This window comes from Zingiber officinale, chromosome 2B, assembly GCF_018446385.1.
Source record: "Zingiber officinale cultivar Zhangliang chromosome 2B, Zo_v1.1, whole genome shotgun sequence".
In the NCBI taxonomy this organism is placed as follows: domain Eukaryota; kingdom Viridiplantae; phylum Streptophyta; class Magnoliopsida; order Zingiberales; family Zingiberaceae; genus Zingiber; species Zingiber officinale.
The window spans coordinates 147,768,356-147,786,522 of record NC_055989.1 but is presented as its reverse complement, the minus strand read 5'-3'; the positions used below and the strand labels follow the sequence as shown (position 1 = coordinate 147,786,522).

The following is an 18,167-nucleotide window of genomic DNA, read 5'->3' as shown; positions in this document are numbered from 1 at the left end:
GAAGCTACCGAGTAGCTGCTATAATATGTAGAAACTATCGAGTAGTTGCTATAATATTATGATGAGCTCAAGAAAATGATTTTGATGAAATTTAAATAATTTTAATCAGGTTAAGTAGCTTTTATATATTATAGCAGCTCGATGTAAATCCCAAACTCTAAATTCACTCTAAATATCTTATAATAACTATTGAATAATTTCTATATATTGTAACATTGTATAGTTTCTACATATATTATAGTAGTTACATTGAAACTTCTATATAATGTAAACTTTAAATCTTTAAATTTATCCTAAATATATTATAATAGCTAATTGATAGTTTTTATATATTGTAATAATTATATGGTAACTTCTATATATGATAGCAATAGGTAGCTGCAACAATAATGTTGTGTCAAATAATATGTTAGGATAAAATCAGTAAAGGGGATACCGTTTGATTTTAATTGAAAACGGATGTACTATTTTGTAAATTATGGACGTGCATTTGATTTTTACCATTTTAAATAATAATAAAATATAAATAAATATAAATGATATGCTTATTAAATATTATTGAAATTATTCGAATATCATTTTGTGAAATTGCTAAATTCGGAAGAGCAACGCACAGTGTTTCTATCAGGATCGGCCCCGCCGCCTCCGTGCGTCGCTGCCCGTCGGCCATGGCGTCGCGTGAGCTGCTTCTTCTTCCTCCCTCCTCATCGCTCGCTACTTGATCTATCGTTCTTCTTCTTTAGATAACTTTCTGCTATTTACACGGCTTGTTTCTGTTTCCTCCAGAGCTCTTAGAGCAGCAGGAGAAGCTACGCCGAGCAGTCGACGAATGGCGCACCGGGAGTCACGATTTGCTCAGAGACCTCGCTGGAGACCCCTTTTCCATCCCTTCCTTCGCACCGACCACCACCGATCCGATACGCCTCTTCGTCTGTCCCATAGAGCACTCCCAGCTCTCCACGATCCTCCGATCCGACAACGTTTCCCTCTCCAAGTTCGTCAGCGTCTTCTCGTACGACTGCATCGAAATCTCCAATCTCAGCAATTCGGTGAGGAAGGCGATTAGATTTCTCTTGTCCTCTTTGAACGCGTGATTTGACACTCCAATTTCTCGATTAGGCATCGAAACGATTGTTCAGGCAGTTGCAGTTGTTCGGTCATCGATCGAGCCCGCAGGAGGTGCTTCTCGAAGGTGAGCCTCAGAAGGCGTTTGGAGAATCGCTGTCGCTGTTCATCGAATTGTACGAGACCACGATCAGGATGGCGGAGCTTTTGGGAAACTTACTACAGCAGCTCAATTCAGTTTACTCTATTGGAGACAAGAACGTCCGGCCATTAAATTCGATTAAAAATCTGATGTTGAGGACAGCTTTTGAAGCGCTTGGGGAAGGCCTGGCAGTGTTTCTTGTCTTGGACGAGATCATAAAGCAGAATGAACACATAAAGAACTACTTGTCTTCTTTCTCAAGGTTAGGCAATTTCTTCTACTGTAACAGTATTAGCTGGTTGATTTAAGTATTATTTGTGACATGAATTTGCAAAGTGCTCAGAAGAAGGTTAGTTTATGAAGCCAACCATAGAAACACAACTTGATAACGATGAAGATAGTAGTACTATCTGGAGATTTGTGGTTCCATTAGACATCGACAATCACAATGAATAAAAATGAGCCTCTTAAATTTGAAAATATGCAAAACTGAGTAGTCTTTCCATGATTTTCCTCTTATTTAAGCATTGTGCTGTATGCGGTTGGTGATGCTCAAATCCTTAGTTGACCCACTATGTTGCAACCCACTTAAATGCAACAACTGACCTATTAACTTGTCAGGTTCAACTTCTGGAATAAGATGTTTAAGCGATAGTAGCTCATTCATACCATATATAACTTTTCACAACTTGCTATGCGCGACTAAACTGGTGTGTCTTAATCTCCTCCATGTAAGATTTGATATCCTTGTCAAAACTTAAAGCCCAACTCATAGCCCAAAATTGATTTTAATTGATGGCATGTGAGGCCTAATGGTGGCTACACCACCATGCTAGTAGTTCTCTTTAACATCTCACCATTTTTAGGATTAGGTCTGCTTTAATATTGATTGTCGCAATCTCCCTAGTCAAGGGAATTTACCCAACTTGTAAGACTACCTCAAATTCTTAAGCCTACAATAATAGTAGATCCTTATAAAACTTTTTTGTTAACCCACAACTCTCAATGTAAGACTTAATTGGGTGCCAAACATTAAATTTAGATGCTAGCTACAGTTAACATAATCACAAATAATGATGTCTTTTCCTGCATATGGAGAAATGCAACCGCATTATAGTAATTTTTAGAACTTTGCATTTGGATTTTCTCTATCTGTTGTTATCTCCTAGAGAGTTAATATTTAGTTGGGATACAATGACTTGCTACTGCTATTGTTGAATGTTTAGATTTGTTTATGATATAAGACAATGAGAACAGAAAAGAATTTTCAAGAGGAAGTCTTATTGACATTCAGACCCTTTCACTTACCCTTCTTCAGTATGGGTTTGCCTTTGAAGAATCCTCTCAACTTACCATGTATAATTCCTATTATAGTTAGAATCTGACTGTCAACATGATGGGATAGAATTTTTTCTGATAGAAGTAAGGGAGGATTTTCAAATGTTAGCAGCTACTAAACGTTGCACATATGGGAAGATCTTAACCCAGAGGATGATGACGAGGGTTCACAAAGATGATCAATGGGGTATGAAAGGTGATTTGGAATGACTTGCTATCTTAGGGACATAAAAGTGTTTCATTTGCCTCACCCTCTCACTTAACAATTAGGCTTTATTGTGCAAGGTTTGAAATACTGGTTTTGATGGTGATATGCTAGTGGAGTGGTGGTGTTATGGTGTTGACCTACATATGTCATCTTAGCACAACTAATGTCTCCTGTAAAATATGTTCCAGAATATCTCTAGTGTCTTCTTTCTCATGTTTTCTCCTTTGGTTTTGTAGGATGCTTAGTAAGGTGAAACTAGAGATTGACACTTTTGATATAACTGTTGAGGACATAGACTTATTAGACCAAGTTGTTGTCCATTTTGAGAAGCTTCTAGAAGTTAATTTCTTCAAGGTAAGTGCAATATGTTTTGTTTTACCAATTAATGATCAAGGTTCTTGTACTTATTGCTGCACCTTTGATTGAGGACCTATCTAGCATGGGCCTAATAGTTTATTGTAAATTTTTCTATTCTAAACTTTGGCATGGGCCTAATAAGATTTCTTCTCAAGTGGTTAGTGTACAAGGAATCATCTTGGCTGGGAATAATGCAACAGGTAAAGGGCAATAAGAAATTCATCGACGGATGTTTTTCTTGCATCCATGATGGTTTAGTAGATATCCTTCTAAGACTTGGTAATCAACCTGATTTCCGTTTTCTAGTCAAGGAGCTTTGAGTCACTTATCATTTTTCCTTTTTCACCTTTTCCTGTCATAACTATGTTAGATACTTGGAAGGAACTCCCAGTTGATCGATTGAAGATATTGCAGCATATGGCTCTGTTTATATTTTCCACACATGTCTCTGGTACAACTGAACATCCTTTAGTTATTTCTTATAATGTGTCTGAGTGGTTTTCACATAACTTATCCTGGATTATTTGTCACATAGAACAGAAATCTGTTTCAATGATTAACAAATGATCTAAATAAAATATTGCATTTCGCCATCATAAACTTTTAGCGAATTTCATGTCCTAAATATTTGGTTCTGCTTTATGAATATATCATGAAATTTCTCATTGCTGTTTACAATATCTTCAGTTTTTTTAGCTAGCACTAGCACTAGGTAATAGGTATTCAACCCTTCGGGCCGCCTGGCCCACGGAAGTTTCCCACTGGCCATTAGGATAAATCCGGAAGCGCTCATAGTGACCGGCCCAACAACCTAACATCCCAGGTTTGTCATCCCATTAGAGGAAAATGTTGCCATAGCTGGGAATCAAACCATGGGTGCTTGGGAGACTGGATGGGCGTCCTGGAGCTACACCACAGCCAGGGGCAAATAAATCTTCAGTTGACCATTAGAGTGTTATATCCATTTGTCTAGTTAGTTTCACGTTGTGATTGATTTCATTTCATGTCAGCAAGGTTTGGTATCATACTCTCTATGTAAAGTTCAGAATTTCTGTTGTTAGGAAGGCCTAACTATAATAAACAGTGCCTAGATGCTTCTTGGTCATTTCTACTGTTTATGACTAATCCTAGTACCCTCGTCATTTCCCAATTCATTTTGGACTCAGGAACAAATTATTTTCTGATATCATAGATTAACAGTTTAAGTACGTGCTTCAATGTTAACAAATTCTTAACCTGTGGCATTTTTATGTTCCCTTAATTTTATTTCTTAACCTGCAATGGTTATTGTCAACAATTCCTGAATGGACATTTTTTCTTGTAGTGTATAAAGTTCACCTTCTAGGCGCTTTGTTTTTTCCTGATTATTCTCCATATTAGTTAGTGTCATCACTGATATACAATCTTATGGTAAATTTTGTAGCTCCTTTAAAATTTATATGAGAAGGACATTCTTCTTTTCTGAACGAAAGATGTGATCCTCATTTGTTCAGTAGTCAAGGCAATTTTTCTGTAGTCTGTTATAGTAATTATCCTAACTTGTTATGTCAGATGTTATTCCTGAGAAGAAACTAGTTAAGATGCTGCTGGATATGCTTCATCTGTCCCCGCTTTTGTATATTAGAGGCAAGAGAATTATGCTAGTTGATGTTCTGAAAGAACAATCTCCTTCATCATTATCCTCTTGGCTGTTTTTGAGAGAAGCCATAAGGGACCGTAATCTAATGATTAACAATTACCTTAAGCGCTTAAATGATATCCATTCAAGGTATGTTTTAAAGTCTGTCTCCATTCACTTTTGTGTTAGTACACATGAGAAAATTATTATATGCTGAAAGATGTTGTGAACTATAATTCTGCTATATATACATAGATGTAATGAAGTTTGTCTATCTGTATACTTTCCTTTTGAAGCTGGTTTGAGTGCTTGAGTCCTATATCCATTGATTCAGAAAAGGCAAATTTAAAGCTTTGGGGCAGTTCCACTGAGTTTGAGTGACCAATAATGTGATTCCAGCAGGGTTTGCACCCTCTAAAAAGTTTTGGAACCCACAAATAATAAACTTCCATTTCAAAGGGCAGTTAAATTGCGAAAGGTCGTTCACATAAATGATTCATTTATGACTTAAAATTCTAATTCCAAGAATAGAAACTTTTTATCTTTACAAATATCAGATTGGCACCCTTAGATACCGTTTTCTTTTTCATCATTTTGATTTCTGTATGGTGATTATTATTTAAGCTTTGTTTTCTGAAATGCAGAATGGATCAGGGTTATGAGTTTGTTTCTGTCATCAAAAGAGGGAAAAAGTATTTCATACATTGGAAGTATGGAATTGGAGGAGTTGGGCCCTATAGCAACATTATGACAAAAAACACGATGAGTCCTATAGCAACATTATGACAAAAAAACAATCATCCTTAAGGAGGCATTGACATGGATTTACATCTAGTCGAGACTGTATGCTCGTTGGACAAAAATATAGTTGCAACTTGCATCATGATTTGGAGTACTCAAGACTTAGCAAAAAAATTTTCCTTTCCACAAATTCTTCCTATCAACAGAAATTTTAAAGTGGACTTTCCAGAATAACAATCAGCAATCTATTAATCTCCAATTTTTTTATTCATATATGGTATTTATTATGGTTCTGTATATTTGATGAATTGGCCTGTCCTGTTTATCTTCACATTTTGAAAAATTATCTCATCTTAAAATCTGCCTATTTACTATTCTGTCTGATAAGAATTCCCTCTAGTCAAACAGGGACTGGCAAACTATCAAAGACACACTTTCTTGTTGGGTAGCATCTTTTCATTCAACTGTTCATCCAGTGGTACCTAAATTTCTCTTTTTTTCTTTGTTTTTTTTTAATTCCACGTCAATTTGGAAGTTCTTGTTCTCATCTCTTTTTATTTTTCTTTTCCTTTTTTTTGATAGGCGGAATTGTTGAGTGAAGGATGGTTAAGGATACATCAGAAAAAGACTATTCAGGTTCCAGAAACTTTTGATATTCCTTAACCTGTTAATAGGTTATTCAGCTATACTATGCAGTATTCCCACTAGACTTGCTGTTAATCTTTTGGACATCTCTTTTCTCCCTGTATATTATGGATGCAAGTCCATTCTAAGATAAAATGGTATATAAGATTAAACAGTTACATAGAGGGAAAAAAAATTAACACATTTTTTTCCTAGAAAAAACATTTAGAAAGAATGATCATGCTAAAATATCATATGAGATAATCCAACCATGACTCGTCTACCATTTCATCAATATCATCCATGTTTCTCCAGATTTCAACACATTTTTTTACGATTGTTTTCCTGAAGGCAAAATTTCAACTAATATGCAATGCTGTATGAGTCACTTTCACCTAATTAAATTATGTCACATCTTCTCCATCCATTAGAATAGGGCAGTTGATTCGTTTTTCTTGAAGCATCTTGTGATTTGTGTCCATTGGCAGCAATGTCAAAATATGAAGATGAATAGCAGTTCTCCTAAATTCAATTGTTACATAGATGGATATCCGAGCTAACTCATTGGAGTTGGGTTCTTTACAGACTCAATTTCAAAGTTCTACACAGTTTCTAGATCTAGGCATTGCACATCTAATTATGATTCTATTTTATTTTCTGATGGTAGCATCCCCAATTAATAGAACTGCGTTCTGCATGATGCTCTTTATGGAGTAACTATTTTCAATTCTATGACATAGTCACCTGAAGAGGTTGCAGTTACTTTTTGCCATTAGAATTTAGAGCCAAATCTCAACCATATACCTTGGTCATTTTGATTCTTTATTGATGCAAGTGCCACTGTTTGTTGTTCTTATTAGCAGTGTCTTCATTGGTTTGTTCATTTGATGTAGGGATTAGTTGTGGCATCTAGACTACAGTTGCTTATTCAGTCAATACTCGACTTGCATGCATTACTTGAGGTAACTACATCAAATCCTTGTTCATAATCAACTGAGTACTGTCTTAACTTGTCATATTTATTTTTTCATCTAGCAATAATATTGCTAATATCCTTGAGATATTGTTAATGTAGGTTCCAATCAAGAGGGAGAAGCTCAAGTCTCTTTGTCATATGATCATTTCATTGAAGGTGTGAATTTATATAATATGCCACTATTTTGGTGCATTTACAACTAATATACACACAATAGGTTTTGGAGCAAACCTTCCAGACCAAAGGGTCTGATATGATTAAAAGTCTCCCACATACCATAAATATTATTCAAGCAGATCTTGAGCAGATTATATTGCCTTCTAAGGTATATCAATGCTTTTCCAAGATGCTTTGTGGTAGAAGTTTAATAGCAGTAACACCTGATTGTCTCTAAATCTAAATTGACAGGATATGCTACAAATTGAAGTGGATAAAAGGAGCCAAATAAACCAGTTGGGCTTTTTTAGTTCATTAACACGTAGGACATTTTACATTTATGCTGCTTCATTCTTATTAAAACAGCGACAATATTAGTGTGTTTTGTGCTCTTTTTACCAATTCTATTGTCAATGGACTCCAATGTTCGAATGCTTTTTATGGATTATGATTTTGTTTCAGTGATGAATTTGCTGCTTCAATGCTTGTGCATCGACCGTTTGTGACAGATTTTCTGGTTTGTCTGGTTCTTTTATTCAGGTAGAAAAGAGACAGATACCCGGCTTACAGATTCTCTATCTTTGGTTAGTATCATCTATGAGATATAGTTTCAAATATGTATCCATTCCCTCTCTTTGGATTTGATCCTAGCTAATTGAACAATTGTTGACTCTCTCTCTCTCTCTCTCTGAAGTTTTACTGGTTTCTTTTTGTTTATGAATTAATTTCTCAAATAGCTTATTGTAGATCTTAGCTAATAATATGTCACAGGTGCATATGCTGTTGCAAATGCTTCAAGGAGGAGGTAGCCACAAGAGACAGCTAATTTTCTTGAACATCTTGGATGTTCTTCAAAGCATTGTGAGTGTTTACTATATAGTTACAACTTAAAATTCAAGTTCCGCCATATAGTCGTGTTCTTTGACGTTTAGAACAGACACCCTTCTCCTGATTTCCAATTAAACTGTTAGCAAATTCACTAATGCACTTACTGTTTTTTTTTATTCTTTCTGTAGTTGAGTAATTCTGTTTTCAGTTATTTTTTGATCTTTGGAGAGTTTTATCTCCTTAATCTTGAGCATTGTCTTCCCATAGTCTTCTAAATTTTCAAGGTTTAAAGGAGGAGAATACTTTGGGTATTAATTAATATTTAGACTGTCTATCGTTACTCAGTATTTCATTTTCTTTCCATCATATATTTAGTTTCCAGTGATTTTCTCATTTTATTTTTTATGTAAGAAACTAAATTTAACATTGCAGGGCTACTTGAATATTGACTTTACAAGGGTTAGAAAGTTGACTTCAAAGTTATGGACACTGGTAGGCTTCCAGGCTATCAGTTCTGCTGTTGTTGATTCTAGCTTCTTGTATTGGAGAAGGGAGATGATGGGAAGTTTGTTTTCAATGGTTTATGTGGAAGTAGGAAGGTTTTCATGGTTACAGTAAGGCTTCTCGATAGTCTTTACACGACATTCAATTTGGCATATGAGAGATAATTTTATGCCAAGTTTTGTGATGACAATTCTCCTTAGCAGGTACCTTATTGATGCATTTTCAGATGGACTGAAGCTTCTTAAGCTTGGGCAAGTTGGAAAGCACACTCTTGAAGCATATCAGAATGAAATTGAATATGGTGTGAAAAATGTGGGCCTGATAACATTTTTGTGGGAAAATAATGCATCTTCACTTCTGTAACTATTTAATTTGGCCATTTTTTGCTCTTTGCATTTTCTTTCTCAGTGATACTCTGTTCCTAAGACGTTTTTCTGAAACAGGAAATAATTATCCCTCTTTGTAGAGATATTGAAAATGATCTCCGTCTTCATGTTCATTCAACTTATTTTAAGGGATCTGTGGTTGTAAACCCAACCAAGGTAGCATGCATTGTTTCAGGGTTTATTATCTTTAATTATCTTCCTGATAGTAATTCCATGGCATTTTTTTTCATCAGACTGGTGTGCGCAATCTTGCATGGTACTTGGCAATCAAACCATTGCATCTTTCTTTCAAGTTCATTGATATAAGTTCACATGTTGAGAACTATTTGAATTCTGCCTTCTACAATCACTCAACTATGCCAACATATGACAGAAAGGTTGGGCTTAAATCACATTTGATTCCATCTAATAGCCAATTCAAGAATGCTTTTTGTGTATCTGGTAGTTCTTGCTTATGATTTACATCTTCTGTTGCCACAGATATACCTAGAAATGCAGCTTCTAGCTGAGCTAAAGTATGGTTTGATGTTGGATGATGTCTATTTTGTTGGAAATTCTATGGTTCACGACATTGGTATCAATGAGACAGTCCAAGATCTCTGTGCCTTCACCAAGAACTACACTTATAACATAATTAAGCAGGTAACAAATTGGTATTGTTCTCTTGTAACTGATTTTTTTTTTTTTTGGCAGTAGATACTATATCAACTACAGGGTCTTGTGATGAATATTCGTGATGAAGTGTTTCCACCTGATCCTTTGCATGACTATTGATTAAGTTGATTTTTTTGGTCTTGGGTTTGTAGTTAATATTAGACAATGCTGATTGGCAACATTTGTGTTAGATCATGATGTGATGCGAAGGGAAGCCTGTGATAAGGAATTAGATGGATTAGCATCTATAAAGGACTTATACCTTATTAAGAATGTAACTATGAAGATTGGTTACTTTTGTAACTGTGTGGTTAGAGCAAGAGATCTTGAGTTCAAATGTTGTGTTTGTCAAAAAAAAAACTCTCTTTAGTTTATATAGTTGGTTTAGGCAAAACCTTTCACATTGCCCACCCACACAACTATATGGAGAAGTATTAAGAATATAAATATAAAGATTGTCCACTTTCGGCACAGCATAAAGCTTGGGATAAGTGGTTAGGCAAACAACTATACTATACTCTTTAATTACTTTACTATCTAATTTATTCTTTGGTTATGAATCTTCTAGCAAATTTATTACTCCCTTTAGGAAGAACATGGAAGAGAGTCCAAAATTTTGTAGGCCGAACTTTAATTTGTTTATGCCCTTGTATTGCTAGAACTTCTTGATCTTATGAAATAACAATTGCAGAACCTTGGGCTCCGTATGCTTATTAGAAAGCAATTTTTTTGTGGAAAATATTTTCTAGGTAAAATATTTTTAGGGAAAATAGATTAATTTTTGTTGTTTGGATGAGTTACTAAAATATTTGGAAAATATTCTGGTATTCGGTGCGCACATATGAAAATATTTTCGTTTTCTCAGGTTGGCTAGACTTGATAGACTAGTCACTTTGGCCTGACTAAGTGGATCAGCTTAGTTTGAGCTTGCTATGTGAAATGCCCAATTCAATGCGGTTAGGTTGATCGATTTGCTTGGGCTTATCATCTTGACTCGATTGACCCAATTGTCTTGATCATCTCAAACAGTTTAATCGTCTTGACCAACTCGATCGTTGTAATCATCTTGATCGTCTCTGTTAATTTGCCTAAGATGTTGCTCCAATAGGCCTAATCATCCAAACCATACCTCCCATCATGTGTAACCAATCTAGCTGATTGGCTCTTTATTGTTTTGATCGGAGCATTTGACGCACCCGACCTATCACAGTGGCCAGCCAACCAATCGACCTCTTGGTCCACCCAGCTGATCAATAGGTCCACTCAGGTTAACTAGCTCGACCCAATGGATTCACCCAGTTAGGGTCGATTGTAGCTAAGGCGGGGGGTGAATAGCTTGTCGTGCTTCGTGGGCTTGCTTCGTGATGATTTGCAGCGGAATAAAACTCGAAGCAACCTCTCCAATGTTAACACAAAGGATTTACTTGGTATCCACCTCAAGAAGAAGTAACTAATCCAAGGATCCACACACGACAGACACTCCACTAAGAAAATACTCTTTCTTGGTAACTACTGGAGGTGGAGAAACCTCGTACAACACTCACACAACAAGATACAACACATGCAAGAAGAAAATACCAGAATACAAATGAAAAATCTCTTCTTGCTTGATCTCTTATTGATGAAGACGCCTCTGGACCCTTTGGAAAGTGCAACAACACTTCTCTTCCAAGTCCTCACTCCGACAGTGAGTAGTAGAGAAGAATCGTGTAAGCACTGCGGAGAAGAAAGCTCGCCATGGCTTTATACTCTACACTTCTAAGGCTCCCAATCGATTGAGCTTACTTCCAATCGATTGCCACGTCAGATCCGCACCATCTTGGCCGTCCATCGCTCGCTACCCGCGCAACAGTCATATCCCAATCGATTGACCAATCGATTGGGGAGGCTTGAATCGATCGACCGATCGATTCAGCTTTCTCGCGTCCGCGCGAGAAATCCAACCCTAATTGATCGACTAATCGATTGATGGTGCCCAATCTATCGACTGATCGATTGGGGCCCCTTCTGTGCTCGTGATAATGTTTCCCAATCGATCGGACGATTGATTGGGTTGCTGTTTATCGCAGCACTCTCCCAATCGGCTGATCGATTGGGCTTGGTCCAATTTGATCATTTGATTAAATTAACCAACCCTAACTTGCCTAACTCAAGTCTAGGGTCCCCAAATCCAACATCCGGTCAACCGTGACCTGTTGGAATTCCTCATGCCTAGCATCCGGTCAACTTTGACCTGCTGGGACTTCTTCACCAAGTGTTTGATCAATCCTTTGACCCACTTGGACTTTTCTCCTCGTGCCAAGTGTCTGGTCAACCTTGACCCACTTGGACTCACCGTCTCATGCCAAGTGTTCGGTCCTCCATGATCCACTTGGACTTCCTTCCACTAGATGTCCGGTCATCTTTGACCCATTTAGATTTCCTTGTTCCAAGTATCCGGTCAATCCTTTGACCTACTTGGACTTCTCAACACCAGGTGTCCGGTCAACCTTGACCTCCCTGGATTTCCTCATGCTTGACTTTACTCATCAGGTCTTTCCTTCTGCTTAGCTTCACTCACTAGGACTTTCACTTGACTTCACTCACTAGGATTTTTTTCCGCCTAGTTTCACTCACTAGGGCTTTCACCTGACTTCACTCGCTAGGATTTTCACCTAGCTTCACTCACTAGGATTTTCCTACTGCCTCACAGGACTTTCACCTAGCTTCACTCACTAGGACTTTCCCACCGTCTGACTTCACTTATTAGGACTTTCATCTGCCTGGCTTCACTCACAAGGACTTTCACCTAGTTTCACTCACTAGGATTTTCAACTGCCTGGCTTCACTCATCAGACTTTCACCTGACTTATTTTCCCAACTACCTAACCTCCAGTTAGGACTTTCCCAGTCAAGTACCCGGTCAACCTTGATCTACTTGACTCTTCTTTTTGTCAACTTGGTCAATTTGACTAGTGGGGAATTGCACCAACAATCTCTCCAACTAGACGATTGCACCTGCAATTTCCATATATTGTCAAACATCGAAACCCAAATCAAGACTCAAGCTTGAACCAACTCAAGCTTAGTCAACCTGGTCAACCTGACCAAGGGATATTGCACCAACACACCCAGATCGTTGAGCTCGACTTGATAGAGTTTTGTCTCAATTGAGCCCGGGCCAATTGCTCGTCTGACCAACTAGCTAGTGGCCCCATCAACATTGACGAACAAAGGCGGAGCGTGGAGGAAGAAAAATTGTTTATTGCTAGAGTGAAAGGCTCGTAGATAAGTGGAGAACATGACTTCCACTCTTTCACAGAGGAAGCCATTTTACTAAAACAATGTTGATAATGTCGGTCAGTAAAACAAAATTTTTAGCTAACTAGAAGAACATTTTCTATTGACTGTGATTTTCTATTGCACTAAACATATGAAAGTCTAGAAAATAATTTCACGAAAAAGTAGCCTTAATCTGTCAAGATTCCTTTTTTTTTTTGCATAACTATTACTTTTTTGCTTGATGCTTTTATCACTTGTAATCCTTTTTTTTGTTAGAAAGAGATAAGATGTGTAAAAGGAACTATGGGTTCATTATTTTTTGTTTTCTCCCAAATAAAAATTCATATCCGGATTAAATCTTGATATGTGACTACCTTTGTTATCTTTATGGGCAACATTCTAGATAAGTCTATCTATAGTCCATTTCTGTATCATACAGGTTTTCATTGATAAAATTCCAAAAGGTAAAAACAGGAAGAACTTGCGATTGATTGGTGTGGAGGACATTACACATTCAGTTTCTATTCATGGTCTACAAGTAATATACAAGGCTTCAGATTCAATACAGAAATTTTTGGAACAAATGTTTACAAATTTGTCTCAGTTGCTTAAAAATAAATGTAGGACAGACTCGTCAAATGACTACATCTTGAAGGTATTCCTTTTAAGACTGTATCATAGATTTATTGCTTTTCCCTTTATCTCATTAGTACTTAATCTCCTGCAATACTTTATTTGTCTGATACTTCCTATGTGTTTGAGATGCAGTGATAATAATCAGTTTATTCCCTACATTTCATTAATTATTTAAGTAGTTGTTACCAGAGATCTTTTTCTTTAATATTTAATTGTCAGATGCCTGGCTATATGCATGAATTTTCTCAGGTGAATATTGTGTAAATCCTGTAATTTCAATAAGGATATTCCACAAGTAGACCAGAGAGGAAAAACTGCAGATTTTAACAAATTTTAATGGCATCGAACTACAATATGATTTTTTATCTCAACATGTTTTCTATGCCAATCACAACATATGCTCTCCATCTTGCTTACCAAGAACTGAAGAGTTGTTTACTCAGCTATGATCAAGTAAAGTTATTTGAATTTAAAAGTATTCAAAGGCCTACTATAAAGAGGAATTTTTCCTCATTCTAGAATTTTGTGTAAAAGATTTTTAATCAAACTACTCTAAGTTAGCACATTATATATCATTGGGTTGTTCTCCAAAGGTGAGGATTTGCTTCATTGTCATAATTCCAACTTTAGAAGTCTGTATAAATAGACTGATCAGGTTATTTCTCCTTGCTAGGGGACTATACTATGTTATTTCAAGAATCAAGAAAGAAAATATTGTTCTAGTATCTTAACTGTTTGACAGTTATCCAGCAAGAAAAATACCTCTTCGTCCCAGTGAAGAATCCATCATAGATGAAATTTTCTATTTTGTTATTTTGGAGCGATTTTGACAAACCGCTCAAAATTCGTTGAAATCCAGTTATACATTCTCCCAATAGTTGTAGGATATGCAAATCATATTCATCTCGCAAGAACAAAGAGAAGCAGAGCTTTTAGCTGTCCCATACTAAAACCACTTGTTGCCTTTACCTCCTTTGGAAAGTTCAAAATCGAAAATATCATGCACATCTAGTAATCGGAGAGAGAGGAGGTACGTGTGCAGAGACAAACAAGAGTTCTGACCCTGGCCTATATGACATTGATCGTTTACTAGTTTAATAAAAATACTCATATAAATCTGAAGTGAATTCTTTCTGGTTAAAAAATATCCTTTTAGCTGTTCTGGAACAATTTGGGAATTTTCGAGTACAAAATGAAATTTCATTCTGGATTTAACACTCTGGAGCTAGCACTTCCTATCTCAGCAGGCCAGATGCATACTATATTGAGTTTGTTCTCATATGAGTATACTGTTCTAGTTATTTCAATTGTTGTATTTGTGCCATATTATCTACTGTTGGGTTCTCTTGATTTTGGCCATCTTCATGCTGGGTTACATGGTCTAAGCTTTGCCTCAATTTCTTCCTAAGTCTCCCCAGTAAAAACCCAGTCTAAGCTTTGCATGGAACTTGATATTCCTGTGCATTATTTTCTCCTTATTCTTTTTTGTTGTTGTTGTTGAAATTATCTTGTAGAACAACAAGGAAATAGTAAGCAGACTTCCCTTTTTAAAGCAAGATCATGAGGCAAGCTTCCTTGAACCTCTCAATGTTATCATGAGTCAGATTGGAAATGCTTTGGGACTAGTGAGAATTCTTCTAGCAGGCAGTTCTCGTCATATTTGCAACATTTCTCGGTTTGCGCTTGGACTTTGAACGAGTGTCTATTTCCTTTTTTTGTTTTTATATATTTTCAACTTCAGTCAGTGATTTTCAACTGTAGACCCACACTTGATATGAGCTTTGAGGAGAGTTACCAGAAACTTGGTTTAGCTGATGAAATTCTTGAAGCTGGAAGAGTGATGGATAAGGCAATTGCAGAGAAATATGAACCTGTCGCAAGAATGGAATCTTTTTCTGATTTCATAAACAGATTTGTCAAGGTAATTAATATTTCTGCACAAAGTGCTGTTGTGCATTCTTCTTGTTTCTTTGCATTTCATCTCTTTCTTTGATCAAATGTCCTCTAAATCTAATTACTTGCTTCATTGCTTTGAGTCTATTTTCAATGTGACTTCAGATTATACATCTGATTTCTGTGAATTTTTAATGTGTAGGAACATCCGTTTGGCACAGAAGATCATGCCAAAGATTTGTCTCAGATAGTTCCTTCGATCATAGTAAATTTGGTGAGCGCCCAAGTGCGTTACAAGGACAACCTGCTGTTGGACCATGATTCTGAAAATACTCTGTACATGCATGATAGCCTCTTCATGGGGGTTGCTTTTGCTCTCAAGGTATGTTACTTTTATATATACATATACAAATCATGGAGCAGGGTTCTGGAAATGTCTTCTTTTTACAAGCATGGTTTTGAAAATCATTCCATCGTTGGCATGGGTAAAATTTATAATTCCGCCCATTGAACGGCACATGAAAGAAGGCTAAGCTTCCACAACCAAGCTTCCACGAGCCAGCGTGATGGAGCCTTTGTCAGGAATCACAAGGTTTGGCTTCTACAATGAGCTTTCGTGATCATCTGTGATGAGGCTACGGAGGCTTCCAAACAAGAGTTCCAAGATGAGGATCTTGTTTTGCATGTGTGATTACTTCCTCTTCTCCCTTTGTCCTCCTCCAGATTTCTTTTCTCATCTCCTCTTCCTTCTCCTTGGTGCCTCTGGCATTGTGTTCGCACTCTAGGTATAGCACCAGCATCATATCAGTGATCAAAATCATGGCTTGGAATGATATTTCAATGCTTGTACAAAGTAATGCAGTGTCTTTTTTTCCATCTTATTTTTCTCCTGTTTCTCTGCAGTTCAATTCTTGCAAATGGTATACCAAATCATAGTCTCCAGTCCACCTTAGTTTGCTTCATTGTTACTAGTATGATTAATCATTAACTCAACGCCGATGTTGTATCTTTTCAGGTATCGGCACAAGAAAGCTCCTTCGATGATCTCAACTGGTTTGGGTCTGCAAGGAAGAGCCTTGAAGAGCGCATATCCTCTTTGGAACTCACAGGCAGCAGCAAGGCTCAAGATACCAATAGCAGAGTGGGTAGCAGCCTCGCCCGCTGGAAGTTGTGGAGCCAGACTTCACCAATTCCTCTTGAGATCCAGAAGGTATGTAAGAATACCTTTTCTAAAGTATGATATTTGCAAATTCTTGAATCCTGTTTACTAGAGAAGATAGAAAATTGGGATTTTTTTGGGTATCCGTGACTATCCCACCTGTGTATTTTGGTTAAGATACATTGAATGTGTATTTGATGGGATTTGGTAAGATGCTCGGTTAAATGCCAGGGATGGGTTTGGATTGCATATACATATTTAACTTAATTTTTTATATATATTTTAATTTTATTGTACATATCATTATTGAAGTTTCACTTGTCTATTTTTAAAGGTTTAATTTGTTATTACTTATAATATTGAAGTATGGCTAGCAATGGGAAGATTGTGGGCAAAGTAGCAAGAATTCAGAGATATCAATTTGGATGTACCAAATGGGTATCGAAGTAAAAAAAAAAAAAAATCATAGGTGTCGTGTATACTATCACCATTAAATAGATAGAAAAGATAGGGGAATATAGTAGATAAGATCCATTTTGAGAAGATAACAAATCAGTAAAATGATAAAATTAAACATTTTAGCAGAAGTCAGTTTACAGTGGAGGAAATCAGAAATTTTAAGTTAAAGAGAAGATAAAGGTGTAAATAGATAAAATTATGAGAAGAGAAGAATGTTCTTTATATATATATATAGTCCCCACTCCCCACGGGGATGTCCAGTTGGTGAGAGGATGACATATTTATTACAATGGGCCAGGAATCAAATCTTGGTGGACACATGTCTTCAGGGAAAAACTTTTCTCACTTCTTAATCGCTTGGCAACTCTGTAGTTTATCTCTTTTCATATAATTTAGGACAGATTATAAAAGATGTCTAGGACGACGAACATGAGTACCTTTAGAAAGATAAATACAAAGACCTTCAGCATCAATCCCCAAAACCTTTAACGAATGTAGGTCTTCAACCTAAAGCCTTGGCAACCACATTCTAAGGTCTTTACAAAAGAAATATATTTTCAAAACAATTTTACGGAATTCTTTTCCAGAGTAATTATTTCAAACAGGTTGGAGTATTTTACTTCCTCTTAACTAACCTTATTTCTCCTGATAATATTGAACAGGGTTTGGATGAATGCATCAAGTACCAAAAGGAAATTGAATTGGTTGAGTATGTTCTCAATGCTGCCAGAGCATTCATCTCTTGAGTTGAGTGCTAACATTATACACATTTTATATACTTTCCTCTTTTAATTTATGTATAAGTTTTGTAATTCATCCAGGATAATTTGTTAAACTATTAGTTAGATTACGACATATACAGGTGGCATTTCATGTACTAAATAATTAAGGGTATGTTTGGTTTGCTTGTATTTTCATTTCATTTTTTAAAAAATCATATTTTCTCATTTTTCAAAAAATGATTTTTTTCATATTTTTTATTTTCTTAGATTTTTTTTTAAATGAACGTGAAAAATACAAAGTAAACATGTTTTTCATTTTCTCATAAAATAAAAATAAAAAATAACATAGAAAATGTAACCAAACACCCTCAAATCTTTTTTTGTTTTCTACATTCAATGACTTTAAATTCTTAAATATCAAGTTATTTAATAATGTTGTT

General features: G+C 36.2%; 1 protein-coding gene across 2 annotated transcripts; it reads left to right on the top strand.

Moving 5' to 3' along the window:
- Positions 1 to 566: 566 nt before the first annotated feature.
- On the top strand, positions 567 to 17,916 carry LOC122047715 (WASH complex subunit 4-like). 2 transcript variants are annotated; one of them, XM_042609156.1, is made up of 26 exons: positions 567 to 678; positions 787 to 1,049; positions 1,120 to 1,469; positions 2,990 to 3,107; positions 3,266 to 3,389; positions 3,481 to 3,561; positions 4,662 to 4,878; positions 5,878 to 5,947; positions 6,052 to 6,105; positions 6,987 to 7,055; positions 7,169 to 7,225; positions 7,287 to 7,394; positions 7,478 to 7,547; positions 7,766 to 7,809; positions 7,997 to 8,086; positions 8,486 to 8,667; positions 8,761 to 8,869; positions 9,001 to 9,099; positions 9,177 to 9,320; positions 9,424 to 9,585; positions 13,298 to 13,513; positions 15,009 to 15,169; positions 15,256 to 15,415; positions 15,590 to 15,769; positions 16,403 to 16,597; positions 17,668 to 17,916. In XM_042609156.1, exons 1-26 carry the CDS (start codon positions 669 to 671, stop codon positions 17,749 to 17,751), a joined length of 3,417 nt encoding a protein of 1,138 aa, XP_042465090.1. In that variant the 5' UTR covers positions 567 to 668; the 3' UTR covers positions 17,752 to 17,916. The 2 variants fall into 2 exon arrangements, with proteins under 2 accessions (XP_042465090.1, XP_042465089.1); XM_042609155.1 differs by having other exon boundaries at positions 8,758 to 8,869.
- Positions 17,917 to 18,167: the final 251 nt, after the last annotated feature.